The sequence below is a fragment of the Desmodus rotundus genome, chromosome 10 (assembly GCF_022682495.2).
Source record: "Desmodus rotundus isolate HL8 chromosome 10, HLdesRot8A.1, whole genome shotgun sequence".
Taxonomy (NCBI): domain Eukaryota; kingdom Metazoa; phylum Chordata; class Mammalia; order Chiroptera; family Phyllostomidae; genus Desmodus; species Desmodus rotundus.
The window spans coordinates 101,427,028-101,453,462 of record NC_071396.1 but is presented as its reverse complement, the minus strand read 5'-3'; the positions used below and the strand labels follow the sequence as shown (position 1 = coordinate 101,453,462).

At 42.8% G+C, this 26,435-nt stretch overlaps 1 protein-coding gene and 1 pseudogene across 3 annotated transcripts in view; both read right to left on the bottom strand.

Moving 5' to 3' along the window:
- Positions 1-685: 685 nt before the first annotated feature.
- WDR7 (WD repeat domain 7) overlaps positions 686-26,435 on the bottom strand; it is a 287,924-nt gene continuing 262,174 nt past the window's right edge. For all 3 annotated transcript variants that reach the window (XM_024580302.4, XM_024580299.4, XM_024580301.4), the window contains 2 exons: positions 9,496-9,600; positions 686-2,772 (listed from right to left, as the gene is read on the bottom strand). In XM_024580302.4, coding sequence (XP_024436070.2) covers positions 2,569-2,772; positions 9,496-9,600 — 309 coding nt within the window. In that variant the 3' untranslated portion in view covers positions 686-2,568. The remainder of the gene's footprint in view (positions 2,773-9,495; positions 9,601-26,435) is intronic.
- On the bottom strand, positions 15,201-16,943 carry LOC112322707 (protein SET-like; annotated as a pseudogene).

Genomic DNA, 26,435 nt, shown 5'->3' with positions numbered 1-26,435 from the left:
GTGAATAATGTTTTTAATGGGAAAAACAATCTCCAGTACAATTCAGTTTTATTTAACACACGTATGTACAGAGGAACATTCAGCACACATAGAGCCTATTAATTAAGTGGAGTCATCAAGGTATGTCTTGAGAGGCAGATATTTTAATTCACTCTCTGTGCACAGTGAGTTCAATCGTTACCTTTTCATACAGGTGTCACATCACGTGATCTTTTGCTTGTAAATTGTCAATGAAGCCACATATGCCTCCACATGTACAAGGACAGGTCCAAATACAGTGTCAATGACATTAGTAAACCACTAAACACACACACTGGAATGACAACACCAAGTTTGGCTCAGTGCTGACAAACCCAAGCGGGGTGGTTGTCAGCACAGCCAAGGGAAGATCTGGGCTACCAAGAATGCAAGTATCAGTTCAGCAGTTAGAGATACCTGTCTGACCCTCAAACACCGCCCACCAGAGCACTGGAATAGGACATTCCACTGGCCAGTAATTGCCTGCTGTGCAGACAACGGGTGGCGGGCTGGTCAAGCCCACTGCGCGGGTGTGCTGCTCCTGTGGGCCTCACGGTGTCGTTCTAAATCTGCACGGTGTGTGTCATCCCTCCGTGTGTGTGTGGTGGCCTGCCCCGCAGTCTCACACCTTTCTCCCGACGCACTGACCATTTTGTTCTAAAAAATCTCTAAGGTATACTCCCACTTCATCATTCCGTCATACCTGTGTAGTCCAGAATAAATTAATCCCCATTCAAGTTCACAAAGCAAACATGTGCTGGGTCTCACGAGGACTTGGGAGGCCTCTGGGTGCCCTTCGGTTTGCCTCAGGGTTCTCTATCCACAGTGAAACAGCAATGTGTTCAGCACACAAATAAAGTCTACACTGTATAGTTCTTTGTTTCTTCCTGGAAACTACATATATAATCTGTATAAATACAATGTACATGCATGTTTCATAAATTCACTTGTGAAGGAACACCCAAAGTCTACAACCAGGGAAAAGTACAGGTTTTCCATCAGCGGAAATAACATACTTCATATCAATAGGAAAGAGGTGTTCTAGTGGTCTTAGTTTCTTAACATGGTCTTTAAAAATCGGCTTCAATAAAATTACAGGTGTATTTGTTCCCGTACTGTGATCTTACTCTTGTTCATTCCATAAACCCCGACGCTCTTTAAATTAATCTACGCTCTTTAAATTAAATGCTCCCATTGTCATTTTGGTTCCTTTGTAAACTTCACATATTTTCTCTGAATTTCATAACTCATTTTATATTTCTGCATTAATAAACCATGTTACCCAACTGGCCAACCAAACAAATCCCCAACTATGTACAGATCAAGGTTTGTTAGGAACAAAGTATTATTTTATGGAATTTACCCCCATTACCAGGAGCGAGAACCAGCAGACCTGGACGTAAGGAGAGAGCAGCCCCGTTGACGCTTACTTCAAAGCACGACGAGCACTCTCGGTGCGTGTTTGCTCGGGCTGACGGAGCCTCACGTTCTGGCATGGGCTCCTCAACGCTGCACCACTGTGCTGGACACCTGTTCAAAAAAAATGCTGCCTTCATCTTCCTTTAATTGGTCAGTAGTAGTTCGAAGGCTGAACTGTAACTATTACTTGGTAACAGACATAACTCCTAGCAGGGGACTGCAGGTCTGCACAGTGTCTGGAGGGAAGGGGAAGCTGTTTATTGAAAAGATCTGTAGTGACAGACACAGCTGTCTTCTTTTTAGGTATGTGTTATGCTTCCAGACTCGGTTCTTTATTATAAGTCTGTTCAAGGCCTTAGTTATAGCGACTGGATAATGATACTAACTAGATCATCAGTAGAGATGATTTTATTTTTAAACTACTGAATACACCATCATTAAGCAGGATATGAGCACTTTAGAATGCTAGGTGTCTGGGAAACTGTGTTCTCCACAAGGAAAGAAATGTTTTTTTGTATATATTCTCATTAATCTCAGATCAGTTAGGTATTATTGATAAACAAGGTAGTGGCTACACCCTAGGAAATCGATTGAGCAAATTCCTAACAATCAGCTGAAGGAAAAAACCCATGTAAACACAGAATCTTTTTGGTAAACAATAGCATGTTTTAGGAAATCCGAAGGAAAATAATTTTGACAATTAGGACTGCCACGTGACCTCAGACCCAAGTCAAAATGGCCAGCTGGAGCAGCACTTCAGAAAGGGGGGTCGGCGGGAGGAAAATGCCGACCTGGGCTGGGCTGCGATCACGGTGTTTATTGATTTTCGGGCTTGGCTGCACAAGCCACAGAGCATTCCCAGGGACCGCCGGCTGCCCCTCCCTCTCGGGCAGGAAAGGGACCTAGTGACAGAAGGGCCACAGCCTGCAGAGTGATGTGTGCATGCCTCGGAACCCAGAGGTGGCACAAGCAGGAGTCTGTCGCGGACCATGCAGAAGTAACAGAGCTGGCCGCGCCCCTGGGGAACCCTGGGCAGGCAGGCACCGAGGGGGGACCCTGCCCCAGCGCAAGGACGGAGGAATCTTGGTGCGGGAACTGACAGCGCCAAGATGCGGGCCTGCGATGTCAGCCTCAGACCATGAAGCGGTGCTCCTTCCCGTCGTGGGCCATCAGGATGACGTTGCGGTTGGAAGTCCAGATGAGCCGCGCCAGCCTGAGGGCGTTGTGGGGGCCAGGGGAGGCCGGCTGCACGGGGGGCACCTGGTAGGTTTTCATACAGCGCAGCTGAGGGGCCGAGTTCAGCATGCCGATGCTTCCCAGCAGAGAGGTGTTCATCTGGGGGCACACAGGGGCAGGAGAGCACACTCGTCACACAAGGACTCGCTTCCCCATCCCTCCCGCACAGGGGCTCAAGGGCCACTGTCCCCTCCGTGGTGCTGGCTCAAGTCCACCTAAGGGCTTTTTCTTACCCTCTGAAGGGTCCTTTTTGAAACGGTTCTGACGCTGTTACGGTAAAAACATAAATCTAGAGAAATTTTACTTTGTGGGTAGAACTTGACAGCAGGAAAGTTCAGCCTTTAAGAAGGAGGCTACATTGTACATGTTAATAAAAACAGTTCAATGAGACAGTATTTGGAAATTACAGGTATTTTCAACCGCAGACCTTTCTGTTATTAACTGTGCCGAAAAGATGAGTCCACAAAGCCAGGTTTGGGACTTACAGTTAGTTCAGGACATGAAGCCCAGCTAAGCGGTAGGCAGAGTGAGAGGCTACCGGGCCCACAGTCAAAATTAGTCCCGTTCCTGATCTCCTTCTGCCAACACCTGCCGTCCGCGCCGGCTTTTAAAAAATTCAGGCTCTGGAAAGCTCTGGTTTATTTTATGGGGAAACAAGAATCAACTACACCTCAGTACTGTTTTGCTGCCGTGCCAAAGAGAATATACAGGGTCTGGCAGAAGTAAGACCTGCTTGAGCGTGGCTGGCAGGGCACGTGAATTGCGTGAGATGGACGGCAATCTGAACGTTTCACCTAAAATGTCACATGGTTTGAGTGTGATGTTGTTATGTCACAGAAGGACATGCTCACGCTTTTGTAATAAAAGAGTTTCTAATAAAAGAGGGGCGTTATTTGTGCCACACCTTGTACTTCATGATTTATCGGCAATTTATTAGTTGGTGATTTCTGTTTTGTGGCAGCTTTTCCGGATTTGATTTGAACTTTAGGTTCTTTTATCTGTTCACATAAGTGAGAAATAATGTGGACATTATGGCTCCTGAACAACTGTGTGTTCAGGTCAGTTATCTCAGTAAACCAGCGTCCGAGTGTCTGCGTTTGCCGAGTCCTTTAGATTCCAAATATTACTGAGCATTTCCCCAGTATGCATCTATTGTGGTATTGCGAATCACATGGAAACCACACTGAAAATCAGGAACGAGGTCGGGCAGATGGGATTTTCCTTTGCGCTCATTTTCGTTTCTAATTCTTCCCTGCACCAAACCCTCCCCCCGGACGAGGAAGGTTCTGGGGCTGTGTGTGGAGCGTGCAGACGAGGACCCGGTGCATAGAAACGGCTGACACGGGCACCCCTGGCAACCCCTCGGCCACTGCCGACGTGCTCCTGCTGATCCCATGCTCTGCATCTGGATCAGCGCGAAGTGCAAGCCATCCCTTTGCTGGCCTTTCTCGGCAGCGGGACGGTGTCAGAGCACGTAAATCACGGCGTCTCCAGCAGGATGCGTGCAGGCTCCACTGACATTTTCACAATTTAAATCATCTTGAGTAATAACCCTTTTAAGATGACTAATGTTACTGATTTTACTACATTAATAATAGTGCCGAACACAACACAGAGGTGAGAAAAAAATCACTAGTGTACGAGGTCACATTTTAAAACCAAATGTATGGTCATCATTAACTCTTTCTGTTGAAGTTCCGTCCCCACGGAGAGCGGGGCAGCACCTCACTGTCACCCTCCAAAGCCTCCTTCCTTGCGTGCTTCCTTCCTTTTCCCCCCAAACTCCACAGAGATAAAAATTAACGCCTTACTGCTTTCTGGAGGTTTCCAAAGAGTTTCAATATAAATAATGACAGTGGGCTTGATTTTATAGTTCTCACTTGCACAAAAAGTAACAGTACACAATAATTTAGTCCTCTTACAGAACGTATACAAATGATCCAGAAAATTGCTGGTTAAAATTAACTGGCACCAATAGGCATACTGTGCTTTTAAAAAATCCAATTTCTCAGTTGATAAATAACCACAAAGTATTTTTCGTTCTTTATGGATTTTCTATGAAAATATGTATGAAGCGTGATTTCTGCGGGTGGCTTAAAATGCTCAGGGTATTCAATATGCTCCGATATTTCCTTATTTTCAATTCTTCTCCTCAAATTTAGGCACATCCAAGAAGTGGGCTGAGGGCTAAAGGGGGGAAAGGGGAGAATATTGTACTGGGATTTTAGGATGGAAAGGTATTTTAAAGGTCCATTATTATAGCTGGGCTCCCCTTACAAGCTGAGCCATCCCTCAGACGATTGGTAAATCAACTGGTAAATGCCTTAGGTAGGGCCGAACATCCTTCCTGCCTCCGGCCAGGGAGGACCAGGCCCCATTCCACACGGTGTACAACCCTGACGGCCGCATGCAGCGGGCACGATGGTGACCCTCCCGTAAACCATCATCTCTTGCTCCTCGGACCATCCTATTCCTCTGACCTCTTCAAATCAGACAGGAGTCTGAAGTACTAAGGATGAGTATGAATCTTTCCAAGAAACTTGGTCAAAGAATCCCCACCAAAAACATTCACCATTTTGTTACTCAATATTAATGTTCTTTTTGATCAGTGACTGGTTATAAGGGATGCTAAAGTGAGGGCAACTGGAGCCTTGAGTGAATGAAAACTACCTCGAGTTGTAGTATTTGGTAATATTAATTTTTTTCTTGATTACAAAGATACTCACTTTGGAAAATTCAAATAACAAAGGCAAGTAGAAAGGAGGAAGCAAAACTCTCCTTACATCTCGCTTCTCAGAGATGATCACTAAGGATTTGGTAAACACCTCCCAGACCTTACACACGCCCACGGAGAAGCCAGTTTAAAGAATTTTACATCAACATCCATGTGATCTCCACTTCTGTGATTCTATTCCTGTTCTAGTTGTTTGCTTAGTTTGTTTTTGTTTTAGGTTCAATTGTTGATAGTTGTGAGTTTGTTACCATTTTACTGTTCACAGTTTTGAGAGGTGGGGGGAGAATGGGGGAAAAGGTACAGGGAATAAGAAGCACAAATGGTAGGAACAAAATAGACCGGGGGAGGTGAAGGATAGTTTAGGAAATAGAGAAGACAAAGAACTTACACGTATGACCCATGGACATGAACTAAGGTGGGGAGTTGGAAGGGGGGTGCAGAACAGAGGGAAATAAAGGGTAGAAAAAAATGAGACAATTGTAACAGCATAATCAATAAAATATACTTAAAAATAAAATTATATACAAAAGAATTTCACATAAACAGGCTCCTATTAAAGGGCTGTTTCACAATCTGCTTATTTCCTCCAACGAAATGTTGAGGGCGATCTTTTCACGTTAATGACTACAGATTCACATCATCCTTTTTAGATGGCTGAGCGCCATTCTATCGTATGATGCACTAAGTAAAGATAAATGAAGCCAACGTCCATCTAGTGTATTATCAGCATTTATGCAAGGGCATACGTATTTGTTAGACGGCAGTGGTAAAGTTTAGGTGAGAGAATTATGGTTCTGTTTCATTACTAGACTCCCCTTGATCAAATGACAATGGATACATGGACATGAAATACTCAAACTATGGAAACATGTTTGGAGACTCACAGGAACTGAAAGATTAACAAATTATACCAATAGTTGGGCATATAAACTAACTAAAATGTAACTTTGGCTTTTCCCTGCCCTTTAAAAGTAATGTTTCACCAGCAGGAGGGGCGGGGGACTGGTTGAAAAAGGGAAAGGGACTAGTCGGCATACATGCGTCACCCGTGGACATGGGCAACGGTGTGGGGATTGACTGGGGGGCGAGGGTGCAGGTTGGGGCTGGAGGGGAACACAAGGGGAAAATTGGGACAACTGTAATAGCAGAAACAATAAAAAAGTGTTTAACTTTCAAAAATAAAAATAATGCTTCACAAAACCAGTTCCGTGAAGCTTATTTTCTGAACACATACAAACACAAACAGATGTAATTCATCAAAACAGAAAATGTTTAATGCTCTTCTCAGAGTAAGTAATGCTGCACACACAAACCTCTTTCTAAGTCTCACTTGAGTAATTATCCAACCGATATTTCTCATTAACACTCATTTCTCAGCAAAGATTTTAATAGCTGATGGCTTTTGTAAGGTTCTATATTAATAAGACTTCGTCAAGTTTTCAAAATGTATTACGGTACATTTCCTGGAATAAGATAAAAGTGTTATATCATACATCATTAGAACTAAACAATACGTATCTACATAAACCAGCAAGTCCACCTGGGGAGAGCAGTGGCAAATCCAACACCGCCTTCTGGACCCTCTTCAATTCAGATAAAAACTTTATACTTCTGGAAGAGACGATAAGGCTGAAATAATGTTTCCGTGCCTTCCACTTAGGTTTCAAGGCCAGTCTGGGTAGTATGTAAGCACACGCGAAAGAGGCTGCATTTTAAATTCTAACACCGGGTTTCGGGCAGCAAGGACCTGGGAGTGGCCTGAGTTGCTTTGGTGCTGTGTCCACCAGACACCCACACGTGCAGGTAACAACACAAGGCCACCGCGTCAGCAGACAAGTGTGGGGACTAGGAACACTGTGCACACGGCCACATGTACTGGCAGACAGGTTTCAGTGCATTTAGCAGAGCCTGGAAGACAGCAGCCAGAGCCTGAGAGAACTGGTAGATGGAAAGGGGTCTCAGAGACACATCATATAATGGGCGGCCTTGATCTGCAGGGTAAGAAAGGGTGTTAACCGTAATTCATTCCATCAGCGCGCTGGACGGAAGCTGACAGAGGAATATTCAAGGCAGGGAGGGACTTACCCAAACAGAACCTTGAACACCTAGGTAAGGGGGACAAGTTTTACCACATAGAAATTCAGGAAAACACTGGAGAACGTTCCAAATTCCCCCATAGAAGGGATTATATTTGGTGGGAGGAAGTGAAGTTGGACAAGACAGAGAGTGGTCTTGTTTTTTCCAAAGAAGAAACCATGGCCAGAACACAAGCTCCCCGAAGGCAGGGACCCATGACTCACTGACTGACTCCATGTCCCTAAAGTGCAGGCCAGCACCTCGCACTTCCACCCGGATAAATGCTGAATGAATGGGTGGAGCTTCACATTAGTGCTCCTCCCGCATCACAAGGGAGCAGGAAGAGGCAGCAGGAAATGAGGGAAAACTTGACTCTAAGTGCAGGCGGTGTAAAGAGCCCACCGTGGGAGGCATGCACAGAGAAAACAACTGGTGGGCGGGCTCTGTAAAGAACAGCTGTTGCAAGAGCCCAGTTTATGGACATGGAAGGGACTTGGGGTGTGGGATTTCAACAGGATGAATGACGTATGGGTCCTGTGGTCGCCTGCCAGGACAAGTGACCGGTGGGTGAGGGCTCTAAGGAAAAGGGTGTCATGGGAGCCGATTGAGATGCTGGAGTTATATTGTGGAAGAAAGGGTAATGAGACAATAAACTGGAAATCTAAACCAGATGAAGAGTTAGAGAAAGTCTGTGACAGATTTGGAGGTCGTCATGCTTCAATAGGATGTTGTTAATTAAGCAATTTATTGTATCTGTTTTACATTTTTATTAGCCACTGATTTTTTAAAAACCATTGTCAAGCTGTGCTGAAGTCTTTAAACTTTTTTTTACAGCTTCCAAAGCATTAAGCTGAATCTCATAAAACATACTTGTATCTTAGGAAAGTAAAGGTAACAACAAAATTTTAAATGAACATTATTGTGGGGGGAGTTGGTAATGTTTAATTTTTTTTGATTTTTTACTTTTTATTCTTTCATTTTTATATAGTTTATTCTGTGGGAGTCACTGTTAATTTTATCTAACAGAAAATACATTTAACAATGATTATGTAAAATGTCCATTTTTCTTTTTTTGGCTTCAGTGAATATTTTTCTTTTTCTATTTTATTGTTCAAGCACTGTTCTCTCGACTATCCTCCCCATATTCCCCCACCCCTCCCACCCCTACCTCCCACCCTCAATCCTATCCAAATTTGGCTTTGTCCATGGGTAATGTTTAATTTTTGGTAGTTATCAGGAGTAACATCATTAAAAAGAAGATTGTATAGAAGCTAATCATGGACAGTTTCAATTTACAACAGAAACAAGTTTAGGGTAAAAATTAGTTGCTCGAAGTTAGTATTTACTTGAATCAGAGTCAAACACAGGCATTCTCATGCCAGTCAGCGACACTCGGGTTTTTAAAGATGTGCGGGTCGTTTGGGAGTGACCAACACAATGCAGGCGACTGGGAACACACACAAAACCGAGATATGATCAAGGGGACGTGGGGGTAAAGTGGGCTGCCGGAGTTTCCCCTCTGCCCCGGGCCCTGCCTGCTACAGCAGTTTCAATGCCCTGCATTAGTGGACAGCTGAGCGTGGCTCCCCCCTGCCCCCCAGTTCTTTCAGGCCAGGCGCTCACACCCATCATGCCCTGCTCACCCCTGACCTCCGCTCCCTCTCCCTAAACTCCCACTCCTCCTACCCTTCCTCAGCATCAGCGGGACTCAGCTCAGACATCACTTCCTCCGAGAGGCCGCCCCACAGCCCATGCTCAGGTTCCCCCTGTACTGTAATTGCCTGCTTGCCTACCTGTGCTCCCTGAGACTGGGAGCTCTGTGAGACCAGGACCCCCTCTTTCCAGGTTGCTAAACGAACCCTCAGTGCACGCTAGCAGCAGGCGCACAGTCAGCGCGCAATAAACACTGGATGCTTGTTGAAGGGACGGAGAGGGGACAGGCAGGTGTACCAGGAAGCCTTTCCCAGCACATCACGCTGTGTACTCCACAATCCTGTCGCACCTACGCTTACCTGCCAGAAGGAAATGTGGCTGTCAGTGTTTGAGTAGGTGGCGAGATAGCGTCCATCAGGAGCAAAGGCCACGGCGGTGATGGGTCCCTTGTGTCCATGGATCGTCTAAAACAAAATTCAGGGTCATTAATTGTGTGCATTCCACAGAACTATGACACCTGGCATGCAAATGCATTCAATTTTGAAAAAAAAATTATGTCATGGATCTTAGATGCTGTTATAGTCTTTATTTTATTTATAAAATCAGATTAGAGATATCAGAGAAGTAACTCAAGTTCTCTCACTGGCCTATCTCAGGGTGTCAGTCTTGTTCCGAGGGGTCTGCCTGTCTCCAAGCAGGAGGACAGTGTGAATCCAAGGCAAGGCGCGTATTGATGGGAAAACCAATGTGTTAATTCATTCCTGTCCATTAGAGGAAAGAATTTTACAATTAATTAGGAAGGTAAGAAACCGATCACCAAATCTACCCAGGAGCCTGAATTCACCTGCAGTGAAAAATCATCAAAGCTGCATCGGAACATCCCTGTTCCGGAAGGAGTTAAAAACTATCATTTCCACCCCTTAATAATGATACATGTTGCATGCTTTATGCTTCATTTCCCACCAATAACATTGTGTTCGAATGCATACGGCTTCGATTAGTAAACACGCACACACGAAACACACACACACGCATGTGTTGTAGGTTTGACCACGAATATAAATCAAATGCTATCAAAAACAAGTTAACGGGGATAATTTTGAGTCTTTGCCAAATAGCTCTCATTGATTTAAACGTGAATTTAAAAAAGGACATTGTATTTTAGACTAGATATTCCATAAAAGGTTTCTACTAATAAAAAATTATACTAAAATTTAATATTAAGTTACCAAAAACACCGGGATACAAAGCAAATGAGTATATTGTATTAGTACTGTATTAATGCCCCTATATTCAACTGTTAGAGACCATACCTCTACAAAATTAACCAATATTTAGTCTGCTCCCAAGCTCTCGATTGGTGTCCCTGCTTTGTCCAGAAAGGAATGGAGAAATGTGTTCCCTTAAACCAAGACAGTACCAGGAAGGTTTGTTTACACTGGCTACTTTTTGCTACAGAATTGTGAACCTTGAGTCTGGGTGAAAGCATCAGGCTTGCCACGTGACCCAGCCCCTACTATAAACTTCTGGAAGACTCTTTTCGTGATTCGTTTCTGAGTGATCACACAGAGGAGGGGTGGCGGGGGTTATAAGCATGCTCCCCAGCACTCTTGGGATTCTGTTCTTTACTCTCTCTAGGTTTTCAAGGCATTGTGGGATCCCAAATGATGCCTGCTTTCCAAGAGAGAAGACACGCTCCCCTGGTATGGGCTTTGGGGCCGGTGAGGACTTTGCTGCGAGTCAGACTGCCTGGAGGCTCGGGCCTACAGGTTACAAACTGTGGGACCTCGGGCAAGGCAGGAAAGTCACCTTGCCTTAGCGCTCCCATGTCTGTAAAGTGGGAATGATGATGATGATGACGGCAGTGACAATTCCTGCTTCAAAGAGCACTGTGACAACACACAAGTTAATATCTCCGCAGCACTCTGCCCAATGCGTGGCACAGAGTAAGGCTTCAACAAACACTACTAGTACTTGTTACCCGCTCCGTACTCAAAGAGGACCAGGTGTATATACTTGAAAGTTGCTAAGAAAGTAATTTCAAATGTTCTCACCACAAAAAGAAATGGTCACTATGTGAGGGGTTGGAGGGTTAGCGAAATGCCAAGGTGGTGATTGTTTCAAAACATGCAAGTGTATCAAACCATCACCTTAGAACTACACAATGTTATATCTCAATTACATCTCAATAAAACTAGAAAAAAAATGCCCAGACAAATGTAAACAATTACATAACTGAATTACTTGAGCACACCATTTACTGAAAAACACACACCAAAATAACCCCTAATCGTACATCCCAGAATCAGCATCCACTAAATACCAGGTGGTCCCAGAACAGATATCAGAGGGTGGAATCTTATTAAACAGATGTGGGAACTGTCCGTGGTGCTGGCCCACAAATGCAGTGCTAAATTAAGCAACGGGGTGAGCATGCTGAATAATTATCGCAAGAAACCAACACCATCTACATTAGAATGAAAATTAGCTCAACACCATCTACATTCAAATGAAAATTACTGTAGGTGTGGGAAAAAATGTAACCAATTAAAACGGGGGAAAATGACCATTCCCACTTACTAGGTCAGTTTAATGAGCTCACTGGGAAAACTTTGTCAAGCTTTAATTGTTTTTTAAAATCTACATTCAGTTATGCTACAAATCTGAAATTCAATTGGGCCAATCTGAGGCTATTTTATGGTTAAGACATTTGATTAGTAAGGTTTTGCTTTATAATAGAGGTTGCAAACCAAGACCCATATGCCAAAACTGATTATAGATGTATTTGGTTTGGCCTGCTATGTTAACATGTTAAATGTGTTCTGAGACTGTATTCTAATTAATCAGATATCATGTAAAATCAAGATTTCTAGCCCTTCCTGAAACCGGAAGCTCTGGCAATCCTGGGCCATAGTTCACACAGGTGGTGACATTAGTCAGAACTGAGTGAAGGTGTCCCCGTCAGCCACTTCGCCAGCCCCAGCCCTGACCCAAGAGAGGGCCTGTGTATCTAACACCTGCCGCCTGGCTCCCCTATTTCCTGCCTGGTCCCCCATGGCATTTAATGCAACCCTTCCATTAAAAGTACCTGATTCAAATAGTTTCTTCCATGCTCTGGGGTCCCAGTGTGCGTCTGAAAGTGGGAGCAGATTGAAAGCTTCTCTAAGAAAAGTTGGCCCTTCTTGCAAGTCCCCCAAAGCCCAACTCTGTGTACAGGCAGATTGATCCTCCTTTTGGAGTTTAGGCCTCAAAATCTCAGAATGCAATGCTAAACCTGCCTCCTTCAGATTACATCCATCCTTGACCAGCAACCAGAATGCACTTCAGACAGTAAGAGAACGCAGCAGTGAGTGGGCCGGAAACCAGCAGGTCCAGAGGATGCACCAACCCGACGGTCACACTGAGGTACTGCTCTGTGAGACTGGCTGAGTTAGCCCTGTCATAGGGGCGGAAAATCAGACACACAGGTTCCTTCAGGGAATACTTCCTATTATGTCTCCATCTTTTATAGAGAGCTGGTATTTAAAACATCAACATGAATACTTCTGTCTCAGTTGAAGACACTCTTAAGATCCTGTGAATTAAGTTCATCTTGGAATTTTCTGCCAGGCAAATGTTTCTTTCCAGATCAATTTCGTTGCCTTCTTTTTTCATGTGACAATAATTGCGTAATCTAACATGTGCTCACTTTGCTTCCAGGAAACGCAGACGAAATTTATGCTCCTTCTACGTGTGTACTGGTAACTACTTTCTGCTCATCCCACTAATCATTGTCCTGTTTTCCGTTGCTGTGGCTGAGGTCCTGTTAGATCCGGAGCTTGATTTGTTAGTTCCTTTGAAGTCCACTTTAGACAAAGAGGGACGGCACTTTAGATCAGAACACACTCGCACGCATGCACACGGGCCGCACCGTACAGCCAGGCGCCCCGCGGGGCCTTTGGAAGCCGCACAGAGGGGCACCGCAGAGCACTGGCTGCAGCGTCACTGACACACAGACCCGTTGTCTCCTGAGAAGGCAAGGACCACTCAGGGAAGCGCGGAGAAGTGCGCTGTTTTCGAAGATTTGCTGCATCTGGTGAGTTCATTACACTCTCTGCCTAAGAGGTGCTTCAGCCCTCAGTGTAATGGAAATGTTGCCTTTGTCTTTTGTTCAGAGTCTCTGAACTTGCAAGATCCGTGCAGGCACCACCTGAACTGACTCGAACCTCTATTCTGGCATTAGGCGTGCAGCTGCCCGGGGATCACAGCGAACTTGGAAGTGCTTTGTGACGGGAAACCCCCGACGGCTGGGATCTTCAATGTCACACTGGAAAGAACACTTTCCAAAATAACAGGTTTCGAAATAAAAGGAGGTTTGGTCTAGTTTTTATATGCGAATGAGTATTGTGTTTTGTTATATTTTTAGCCCAAGAAATTGCTGTCTTGAATAGACAAGAGATGGAATATAAAGAAATTAATCTGATTCAAGAAGTGCTATGAACAGTAAAAGAAAATCAAGCAATTATCCCTAGCAGGAGACAAGAGTGTTGAACTGTTAAACACCCACTTCCCCTTTCTCCTACGAAAGAAAAGGACCTGAGAGGCAGGGTTAACAATGAGCAATGCTTGCCCTTGTCCAGCAGTTTTTCCCGGGCACTTTCAATGTGCTTTGCAGATGCCACGGACCGTGTTGTATGGTGGGGAGAACACGGCTTTTTAAAATGATTTGGTCAGCATCAATAGAAGCTATAACTGTCTCAAATATTCTCTTTAAAATTGCTCTTTGTGGGGTCTGTCTCTTCCTGGAGTTCTCATTATTGTTTCCAAACGACAAATTTGAGAATAAGACCCCAAGCGTATGACTCTATCACATGCACTTTAAAAACTGGACAAGATTAAAGAGCATATTTTATATTTATTTATAGGTCTTACCACTTTTTTAAAAGGGAAGGAAAAAAAACCCCTAACAAACAAAAATTTTCCTACGTTAAAAAAACCCATATTTTATTTATTTTTCGAGAGGGGGGAAGGGAGGGAGAGAGAGAGGGAGAGAAACATTGATGTGAGAGAGAAACAGCGGTCGATTACCTGTTGCACGCCCCCAACCAGGGACCTGGCCCACAACCCAGGCCTGTGACCTGACCGGGAATCAAACTGGCAACCTTTCGATTTGCAGGACAACGCCCAACCCACAGAGCCACGCCAGTCAGAACCATTTTCCTACTTTTAACATAAATTGTGAAAATTTCCAAAAGTAGGTAAAATCTTGCTATCATAAATACCCCATCACAGGGAAAGACTTACAAAGACCTGTGTGTTTTGTACAACTTTTGCTAAAACAAAGTGAAAAATGAAAGCACACAGTTCACAGGGGCTGAGAAGAAGGAAGGCTGCCTTGGCTGCGGGCCTTCGGGGAGCAGCAGGGCTGCTCTGGGATTAAGATGGGCAGTTGCAGTTGGTGGGGGAGATGGGGGAGGGAGGGGTTTGAAATGTCTGCTGAGCTGAAAGTATGTTTCCAGTTGGCTACACATGGTCCCTGAAATTTCTTGTGTGTATATACGCATTTAGTTTTATTGTAACAAAGCAACTTGTATACTTTTAATGTTTAAAACTGAGCATCATCTTTCCTTTCCAGTGAGACAAAAAGAAAATTTAAAAATAAACAGGAACAAAATTATGATAGAGATATGTCAAGTCCGAACAAGACCCTACAAGGTTCTGCTGATTCTCCCATGGAGTGGCAGGGCTCAAATCATCATTAGGAGAGAATTTTATTTTAAAAGTGCCATCTTAAATTGCAAGGATCTCCGTTAAACATTACAATTAAACATGCCACACAGGAGAAGCCATGTTGTCAAAATGCCTACTTAACCCACCCAAACATCTCAGGTCCACCCTTTGCTGACCTTCTATAGCCCCCCCCCCCTCCTTTTTTAGTTTTTTTTTCTTTCTTTCAAACAAGAGAAAGTAGGCAGATACGTGTTGGTAAATGCTAACTGTCCACATTCACATAGAGACACAGTGTAATCTCTGAGCCCAATATACAGAGGAAGGAGGAAAGAAGCTAGAGTTCTATGCACAACTACACAGGGCCCAGTGCCCTGCAGCTCCCAGCAGGGCTATGGAGGCGGAAGGTTCTTCCTTTTTCTCACAGAGCATGGTGGTGTTGATTCTGCAAAGTTTTTGTCAAGATAGGAAGGGATAAAAATGAATTTGGAACAGAAAGGGGCAGAGATTTTTTCCCCACTGTATTTTGCTCGAGGTACATCCCCCCTAAATCAGGTGAGAACCATGGTGTGAAGCAGAGGAAAGAGACCTCAAAAGCAGGGAGACTGAGCACAAGAGGAAAAAAAAAAGGACACTGCACTTGCTTCCAGGGACTGGAGAAAATGAAAAAAGAAGGTTGGCATCCATCAGTGTTCCACTAGTCATCTTCTCCTTCATCTTCCTCTCCTTCCTCCCCCTCCTCATCATCTTCATCTTCTTCACCTTCACCCTCATCCCCTTCATCAATATTCCAACCTTTCTTCATCATCATCATCATCATCTTCTTCTTCTTCTTCTCCCCCTTCTTCATCACCCATATCAGGGACCAAGTGGTACTGTAATGGATTTGGCCAAGTATCATCTTTGACGACTTCTCCTAACTCATCTGCACCTGCATCAGAATGGTCGGTAAACCAGGTAAGTTCGGTTCCTCACGCTGCCTCTTCCTGCTGGCTTTACTCTGTGTTTGACTTGAACGTTTCATCAAATCCTTTCCAGATTTCCATTTGATTTCAGTGGACTTTGAAGATGGATCATCCCTCTCCTTCAGATGAAATTCTTTGGAGAGAACTTTATTTTCGAAGCAAGGATTTTCATCAAAATAAAAATCTATGCTGTAACCTGATTTAATATCTTCAAATTCTGTCACTTCGACTCTTGCCAAATAATGCAGCGCCTCTTCCTCCTCTTCCCCAGGCAGTGCAGACACTTGTGGGTGGGTGACAAATCTTGTTACCCCCAAATCTGGGATACTGGTGATCAATTCCGACCTCTTCTGAAAAAACGGCTGGTGGAGTGTGTTATATTTCTGTTCTACTTTCAAGATCTCCTCACTGGCCTGTTCATTAAGCCTGTCTATTTCCTGTTGCACTTCATCAATATGGTCAATGGCTTCTTGCTGTTCTTTGTCTTCCTTTGGCAAACCCAGAGAGGTGGCTCGGGGGCAGGAGGAGGTCTTGGCTTCTTTGCTGGGGCTGGGGGCGAAGCCTGGCGTCTGAGAGCCATGCTGTGAGGTAAGTCGGAGAATCTGACTGAAGGGAAGCTGCACGACTGGAAGAAGCTCTGCCTGAAATTCCTGAAACTACACTCGTGCTCGGCTGACGTGCTCTGGAGGAGGAGGAGGATGGCGAGTGTGTGTTTGTGAGGCACGAGCATGGCGGAGCCTCAACGGCGGCGTGTGTGTCTGGGTGCAGAGGGGGAAGGAGGCTGCAGATGGGCCAGACGGTCAGAGAGGTGAGTGTCTCGGAAGTGAAAAGGAGCCCTGGGAGGAAGAGCAGAGGTAACCGGAAGACCCCCAAATACCTCTGTTTCCCTGGGGGTGGTCCCCCTTCAGGGAAGCAGACAACTCAGGTGAGGGGCAGGGGCCTCATCTCTGTACCTGCAGCAGCCACCACGCATGGTGTCTCTCACAGTCTGCACCAAAACGGGGGTGGGGGAGCATTTCCAAAGAGTGGAGAAGTTAAGAATTAAATACTTTCGAGAAAAAAGAATCCCCCTTTCTTTTCTCTGAAGCAAACCCATTTGTGACCCTTTTTATTATATATTTAAGGTTCATCTGCTCAAAGAAACAAATGATAGATTCAATAAATAATTTAGGGAGATGGTAATGACATAAAAAAGAGACAGTCTCACCTGTGGCTGATCAGAAGGCTCGAGTAAAACGTAATTATCACTGCGAACTAAGCCTGCGGCAGCCTCTTTCTGCTTCGGCCCTTCCGGCCAGATGATGTTGCCAAGAACATGGGAAGGTCCCCTACTCTTCGCTGGTTGTGGGACGGGTGGCCTTAAAGCAGGTTGGACAGATGAATGTCTCTCTCCTTTTAAAAAATCTCTCTCTCTAGAGAAAATTCCGAAACCTCCCGAGGACCCTTTCCTGCGTTTAACAATGCATGCTGTCATGAAATTTTTCCTTCTATCAAACCGAAATCCCCAATGCTGGAGAGGGAGCCTGTTTTCTCCCGTGCTGGGTGCGGAGGAGGCGGAGAACGGGCCACCAATTGTAGCAAGGACCCTTGTGTAGTCTTGAGCGCTGTTAGAGCAACTTGCCCCATTTTTACTTTTTATTTTCAAGATTTAAAAAAGAACAAAACTCAGAGACTATAACCTTTCCTTTTAGGTCTCATTTTCCAACTTTTTAAGTCATTTCTGTGGCTTTTCCTTAATCTCTCTCCAAGCTTTCAAATCGTGACATCTTAGAGTTGTATGGTACCTTAAAGGCTTCCTTAGTCAACCACGTCTCTAATTGGGTAATTTCTATGAGAAAGTGAAATTTCCCGAGTCCAGCTACAGGCAACTGGATGTTGTTACAGTTTCTCATGCACCATGAAGAATGGCCAGCATTATGCTTATTATATCAGAAAACTGCAACACGGCTGACAATCCTGTTAGAAGGTAATTTATGAGAGGTCCTCGGGAAGGAAAAGCTGGGCGAGGTGGCATGCAGGTGGCCGGCACCCAGCAGGCCACATCCCCATGGGAAGGGAAAGAAAAACTTTTCCTTGACCCAACTGCAACTGTGTAACCTCCTTCACACAGGGGTTTAAAGATCAGAAGCTGCCCTGTTCTTCTTCGTCAGCTCGGAAAGAGGAAGACGGCCCATCTCTCTCATCAGCAGTATCTACTTGTCTGTCTGTCTGTCTGCCTCCCTACCCCTGGCCCTGGGTCCTGAAGGCTTTCATCCCCCCATTAGCTTGCCTGTGCTCCCCAGAGGCAATACAACACCTACTACAGGCACCACAAGTAAGTTCTTGAGAACAGGATAGTATAAAATTAGGGCCTGGCTCTTTCTCACTTGGGACACAGCAAGCAGAGACTGAAAGTATCGACCAAAATGAAAGCAGGTGGCAAATGTCCCCCGAAAACTACAGACAGAAGAGAGCCCGGCGTTTCTTATTGGCTGAGCTGCCCTGCGGTGCGAGCACAGGAGCCTGCATGCTGCCTTTGGAGACTCTCCAAGGGCTGTGAACAGAGATTGGAGGGATGAAGGTGGCTTGTTTAGCTCTGTGATTTCCTTTCTTGATGGAAGGCCAGGGTGAAGATTTTTATTCACATTATGCCAACTCTATGTTACAGAGAACCCGCGGCGGCACTTTTCAACCCAAGGAGTATTGGAACTATTCAATAAATTTAGTTATTTTCTGTCGCTATCTAGTTGAAAAGAATACGCATTTGGGGTGAAAAACAAGAAGATTTGGTATCATTTGAACACCTTAATGAAAATAGATTTAAGGATAAATAGAATCAATGAGCTACCTTAAGTTTTATTGTAATATATAAGGCCTCAAGTAAAAAGACTTTATTTCTTAAAAATAGCTGCAGTATTTACTCTCTATTTTCAGTTACTGGAAGTTACTGAAATATCAGTTGAGGATAAATGGACGGTGACGAATTAAAGGAGCTTTTCAACTCTACACATGGGCAACTCTTAGGAATAAGCAGCAGCCTTTGAGAGTTCTGGGGGCGGGGACCGTACGCCAGCATGCATAAGCAAACACGCAGCGCCCTGACCCAGGCACCATCAGACTCGACGCGAGTGCTGGAGACGCCCCGCTGCTGCAGCTGAGGCCCTGGTAATCATTTCGGGTTTGTGCCGTGCTGGGGCCTTTATTTTCACTAATACCGATTACAAATGACTAAATTAATTTTAAAAAGGTCTATGAATGAACAGATAGAGACTAAACATTGAAATCAACTTGTTTTCCAATGTTAAACTGTTACAGTCATCATAACAGCAACCTGTTAAATATACACACTGGTTTTAGAAACTTTCTCCCTCTATTCACCTAATGAACTTTCTCAGAGGTTCCACATCCAAGGATAAATTTCCCGTACGTCTCACTATTAATGTCTAAGTCCTTTCTTTCCATGTTAAACTGATCAATTTTACTGAATTATACTTTGAAAATTATGTTTGCCCAAAATCCCAAACACTGCGAACTTCCAATTATTTACAGACATGATTACCAACAATTTTTGGCCGATAAAATTATAACAGTATATTACTATTGTGAGGGTCCTAAGCTCAATAATGACAACATCAGAAAAAACATTAGCTAAAGACATAATTCAAATCATAACATTTTCATATAATTCAACATTTAAGAATAATTAATCATTAAACATGTGACTAAATTCATGGATAACACTGAATGCTAATGTGGTTTAGATAAATGCAATTCAGTTTTAAATGAAAGGGCAGTGAGTAAATTGTTATGAAATATTCATATTGCTGTATGAAATAATTGTAAAACATTTGTTAAATTATAACTCACATATGCTTAAAAAGTTACAATGTTTCATTCAGATTTGGGCAGACCCAAAGCTAAATGTTTTTCCATCAGTATTTCTACCATAAATCTATTCAAATCCATGCTAGAAGTCTTAAAGTGAACCAGTGTTTTGCTTTTGTATTCTCAGACTATGAAAATTGTATTGTAAATATTCCAAGGATTCTTAAGACTTGGACTAACATAAAATGGTTATATGACTTTTCAAAGAAGACAGGAGATCCAAAATCGTCTTAAGTTATACTAAAGCCACAGAGTTTGCATCTTTCAAAGTCACATTTCAAAAGGATTGAACATTTTCACCAACCCCAAAAGAGGAATGATTGCGTTCCCATTCCACAATCTTGAATGACTTGAAACTGTTAAAGACAACCAAGGAATTGCACAAAATTTTAACACTCATACATATATTAACCAGTATGTCACCATACCTTTTGGTTCATATATACTTGGGATAATGATAGCACATATATACTAACACATAATACAGATTCTGGAATTTTACACTTATGGCTCCTTAACTTATTAAAACACAAAATCAGATTAGTCTGAAACATAACCTAATTAATGCTGTTCTATATTACAAGATTCATTTCTTAAGTCAGGAAGTGCCAAGTCATAAAAATGTAAAGTTGCCCTCCTAACTTAGATGTAATATTCAAAATGTTCTTTATATTAAATAGTATAAAGCAATGTGATAATATAGCAATTTTTCTCATGTTGCAATTGCATTTGCAAATATTCTAAAACAATTACTGTGGCAAAATAACACTAACACTACTTGTCAGTCCTTTCACTCATTCTTAGGTTATCCCATGTTTATCTAGAGGACTGAAACCTGTCCTTGGCGGTTTTATGAAAGGGCAAAACTTTCTGAAACACAATTTGCTTGTTTGTGAAATAAGGATGCCATCTGTCTTGCCTAGTTCATGCGATGACAAGTTTTAGCATAAACGTACTTAAAAATATTTATTGAGAGTGTATTGTGTTATGTTCGAGGCCCTGCAGCAGACATCGGAGTCCAGAGGTAAGAGGGGGCCCCTGCCAGCCCATCCAGGAGGGGAGAGACACAGGCCGATGGCAAACACCTACTAACTACTGTGCAGTACAAGAAATGGCATAAAGAAAACATGAAAACGCAGATGAACAAGCAGTCATTTCTGTACAGGGGCAGGAGCAGTCCGGGCAAGGCACAGAGAAAAGATGCTATTTGAGCTGAGCTTTGCAGGGGGAGCAGAAGTTGGCCAGAAGGACAAGAAGTGAAAGGCCCAGGTCTAAATAGACGGATGAGTATAAGCAAACACCCGAGAGTGAAGGCATGAGAGAGCCCCAGGAAAACAGCGAGCATTCCCGTTGTTCTGCCAATGGGCGTGCCGGAGGGAGGGGGAGCCAGGCAGAGCCAGGGTTCAGAGAACAGGCCGAACGGTTGTTACAGCCAGGCTTTCTGCTGTGCCCAGAAATTTGGACTGAGTTCACAGTCAGTATGGAGTTTTTTAAAGTTTTCAAATCAGAGAACAGTTAGATAAGACTTGTTTTAAAATTCTGGCAGAGGAAGGAGGAGAGAACTCAAAAAAAAGACTGGTTGGAAGGTGAATGTAGCAGAAAACCGAGGAAGTGAATGATGGCTGGACACGGACAGGAAAGAGAGCAACTGGCAGGTGGCGATGCTGCTGCCGGGGGAGGGAAGGCGTGAGAGAGAGCAAATGTTCTGAGGGGTATGTGAGGGGTGCTGGGAATTCATTCAGGGGAGTGATGATCTTAGCTGGCGACAAGCAGGTATTAAGGTGGAGGATGTGAGCAGGTAATCAGAAATAGAGGGTGAGGCAAAAGTAGGTTTACAGTTGTTTGTATGGAAAATAACACAATTAATAAATAGTATAACAACACAAGAATAAACTCTGTGTTTCGAGCACTCACAACTGCAAACCGACTCTCTGCTGCACCTGCAATGTCAGGAAGTGAGAGGGAAGAGTTTGGAGCTCAGGAAAAGGTCAGGGAAGGAGAGACAGATTCGGGAGTGTTGGAGGCACAGGCCCTGCCCTCGGCGCTGTGCCTGGAGCACGCGGGTCTCTCCGTGGGTATCTGGTATCTGCCAGTGACTGAGCACTCGCGACAACCCATGAAGAGTGAGACAGAATGAGAGACCCAAAGGGTGCAGGTGAAGTAGTGGAGGGCACCGCATGAGCTGGGGATGGGGGCCCAGAAAGAGTGTCTGGTCTATTTTACGAATCACAGATTTGAAATCTTGGGTTGTAGCCAATATTTTTATTTTCAAGTGAAAGGTTTCAATGTTGTCTCCAATGTATAAATCATGTTTTAGGGAATTCTGTGATGGATCCCTGTAGCAACTAACAAAATTGCTTTGAAGTTTGATACTGTTTTATCTTTTAAATAATGACCCTTTATCAACTAATAACTATTTAATTTGGGATCAGGAAATAAATTATGAATAAGTCAAATTTCTAGTATCATAAACAAGTATTTGAATTAGAATTAAATTTATAATTCCAAACTACTGATATTAGTGGCCAAAACTGACATTCTAATAGCTGTAATTTTAACTTTGCTTAAATCTCATCAGTTATGCACAAATTTTAATGCTTCAGGAAGGTCATTATATAATACACTTAGTAGCTGTCTGAATGTAATTACAACAAAACAAAAAAAGATGTATCATTAAAAATTAGGAAAGGAAAAATATTTTAACCAAATGAATAATTTATAAAAACTCATACTAATGATCACAATGTCCAATTGTGTTAGGACAGAAATCTCAGTGATTCACTAGATCATAAACTTGAATCAATGAAGGGTATACTGGGGACTTTACTGCCAGTTGGAGTCACGCAAGGCATGTTAAACAAGCTTTCCCTAAGGTTTGGTTAAAGGGAAGTCACTTACATCTGAAGGAAAATGAATTAAATAGCCTATCGCTGAGACTACACTCTGCAGGAATATCTATTTGATATTCTTAGAGGGGGAGACAGGCTGGCTGAAACCTCTGTATCTTTAATGCAATCATATTGCCTAATGATAAGCAAACTAAAAGGCCAATTCATTGTACAATTCAATATTTGGACCATCAAACTCTTTAGCACTTAATAAGCAATTAATATTTGCCAATGGAAAATGTTTGGTGGCACGTGGGAATCGATACCCCAGGCCCACTTGTTGCACTCGAGCCCAGATGCCTAGCCAAATACCTGCGACCGGTGAGGGGGACAAACGGCTTTGGTGTCTTCACTGACGTTCTTCCCAAGAAAATAGGAATCGTTTGAAGCTTTGTTTGTTTCTAACTCGGAATGCACTTTGTTAGTGATGTGGTTACAATTGCTATCATGTATGTGACCCACAGACGTGTGTCTTAAAATGATATTCTGTGTCTTACTGCAGATAATATTACAAGTATACTTAATACTATGTGCCCTAATTTTATTTACTTTTGTGCCAAAGCATATTAAGCTCGAGCAAAAGACTTCCATTTAAAATAATGTCTTTTTTTTAGGAGTAAGCATATAAAGAAAGCAGTTTGGACCCATTTCTGAAGGCCTAATAGAGTATATATATATATATATATATATATATATATATATATATATATATAAATTTTGCATTAGCAAAAGTGATTTTTTATTTTATTTTTTAAAATTCAGTTTATTTCTTATGTATCTATTTTTGGAGAGGGGGGAATGGAAGGAGAAAGAGAGGGAGAGAAACATTGGTGTGAGAGAGAAACATTGATCGGTTGCGTCCAGTACATGCCACGTGTTATGTGCCCGGACTGGGGACTGAACCTGTAACCCAGTCATGTGCCCTGATCGGGAATTGAACCAGTGACCTTTTGCTTTGCAGGCTGATGCCCAAACAACTGAGCCACACCAGTCAGAGCAGCAAGAGTAATTTTTAACAGACGCGTAATTTTTATTTTAGAGGATTTTTTGGAAAAATATAGACAATAACATAAAAAAAGAAAAGAAAAATTACCTATAATCCCACCACTTTTTGAAGTACCTTTAATGAAATGGAAAATCCTATCAAACTATTCTTACTTTTCAAATTCTATGCCTTAGAAGACCCTCCATAAACCACTTGGCATACATCCTTGCAGACTTTCTGTTACTGTGTCTTTAAAATAATAAAGTTTACCAGTTTTTTCTAGTGGGAGCAATTTGGTATTCCTCTGCACTATTTTACTTTTTATAAAAATATTTTATCTGTTCAGAGATGTGACTTCTGGTTGTCCGATCATTTCAAATGTTAAAATAAAAAGTGTGCATGATATGGTAAGTGCATGCTCCCCCCAAATTTGCTTCTCTCTCTTTTTAAAATCATTTAACACATATTAGTTGCTTGCATAGCTTGGAAATGATTAGACCCAGTAACCATTTTCATCAAACGATAGAAGGCAGGTATGCTCTTTTAAGGGGAGGCTTCTTTCAAAAGAAAATACTATACCTGAAGAAACATACTTTTTAATAATATTATGATGCCAGGTTTATGTCAAACGTTTTCATCTCAGTCTGTTGAGATTAACGTTTAGATACAGCGTTCTACATTAAGTTTGCTGGCGGAAGCACTATAAACTATTTGCACTTACAGATTTCAAATTTACGATTATTCAGGTGTCAGCATTTGCAACTGCGTTAACCACAAAGTAAACAACCAGCAAACCTAAGGGTACCCCTAAAACCGCTGCAAATCTTCACACTCGAGGCTGGAGTACGAATTAAAACAGAACAGAAACTATCCTCTCTGGATCTCTGGAAAGTTTAAAATTGGATGAAACTTCTGGTTCATGCTTCCAGACCGACGCAGGGAAAAGTCAAAGCCTCAAATCAGAGCCCACAGGAAGGCAAATGATGCATGCGAGGTTAGAAAGATTGACTTTGTAAGAACGCCTTCGCTTTTTAAATTCTTGATGGTGACTTTTATATTAGCTATAAGGGATAAGGACTCACTCCATCTTTGGTTCTGTACAGTCCCCACGACTCTGTCACTCCATGCTCCTCCCCTTGCAGTCCGGCCATTTCCGTACAGGCGGTCTGGTCGGTCGTCAAGCACAAGGTCCTAAAATTTGTCTGGAATCCACAGCAGCAATGCCACCAACAGCAGTCAGATTTCTAGGCCAGCTTTCAAAAGCCTACAGAATTCTTAATGCTTCAGGAAGTATAGCGCCAGTTCAATCTCCTAAGCACTATTTGTAAGTTTTTAAGGGGAAAAGCATTTCAAGGTCCAAGTCAGACACTAGGACCCTAAGTAGCTACTGTAGGTGCCAGAACCTCACAAGCTCTAACGTCTTCAGATATGCGGGGGTAATCCGTGTGTGACTAGGCCAGCGGGAGTCTGTGAGATGTCAGAGAACAGCACGAGGTTACCTGTCTTGAACCCTTAGACCCTGGATTCACGCCAAGTTCTAAGCTAAAGTCAAGACTGAAAGAGGATTCCATGTAGAAGGTGTCACAGAATCAAGGGCCTGCGGGAAAGAGACAGTAGATCTCGTCAGAAAAACTCGAAAACCTTCAAAGTGGTTAGGATTTAGGTGCAGAGCTGACCGTGGCTGGAGAACCAGGCTGAACTCAGACCGCGAAGGCTGTGTGGCCTCCAGTGCACGTGCACGACCCGTGAACTCAGTGTGGGAAGGACGCTGAAACCCAAAGCCCTTTCAGAAAGTATTTACCGACAGACATTGTGCGATCCAAATCATCACATCTTCTACACAATTTAACTTTAAAAATATAGTTATTTAATATTAGATCCACGTCTCAACCTTTTCCCTACAAATGGAGATTAAAAATTGGATAACAACATGGTTTTGTCATTTTATATTTAGATAAATGTGGTTCAGTTTTCAGTTAACAATGGCGAATAATTTGATCATTTTTCTCTTCAAATAATTAGAGTACTTATTAAAATGTAACTAATATGTTCAAAGCTGGTACAAGCATTTTCTTTGGATTTGGGCAGATCTTAAAGCAAATGATGCACGCGAGGTTAAAAAGATTGATTTTGTAAGAACTTTTCTGTTTTTTAAATTCTTGATGATGACTTTTATATGTTCTTTTGAGTATTTTAAATAAAAAAGCTATTTCAAACATATGATAGAAGTCTTAAAATGAAAATAGTTTTGTTTCAGAATTCTTAGATTATAAATTCTTTAAATTAAAAAAAAAAACAAACCCGAAGAAACACAAACCAAAGAAGGGCTAATTACTGAGGTGTGTTCACGCTCAAGTTCGGCCTCTACGGACACTATGATAGATCTGCAGAAATACGCTTCACAACTGTCTCCAAAATTATGCCCTTTTTGATTTCTGGTCAATTTTCAACAATAGCAAGACAAGAACCACAGTAAAAATGTAAAGATGTTTAATTTATCTACATGCTGTCTAAAATTAATGGCTGATTTTTTTTTTTTTCTAGTAAGGCATCTTGTCACTGATTATTAGAAGTGTTCTGAATGTGAACTGCATGGTTTTTGACGGCTGCACACTCAAGGACAACAGTGAATGACCTTGAACAGCAGTGTGTAAAAATACATTTATCACAGAAATGGCATGCTGGCTGCCAGTCAATATACGCCTCTCATTTGTTAGGAGGTTCTCCTGCTGTGATTCCCTCATTACAATTTGCTTTTACTTCCTGGGCAAATGGCAACTAGAAAATGAGGCAGCTTCTTTCTTGACCGAACTTAATCCAGAAGAAATGAGGTGACAGCTGCAGCCACTCAAGTGTTCCAGGACATTTTGCACAAGTTTGTAAAAGGCACC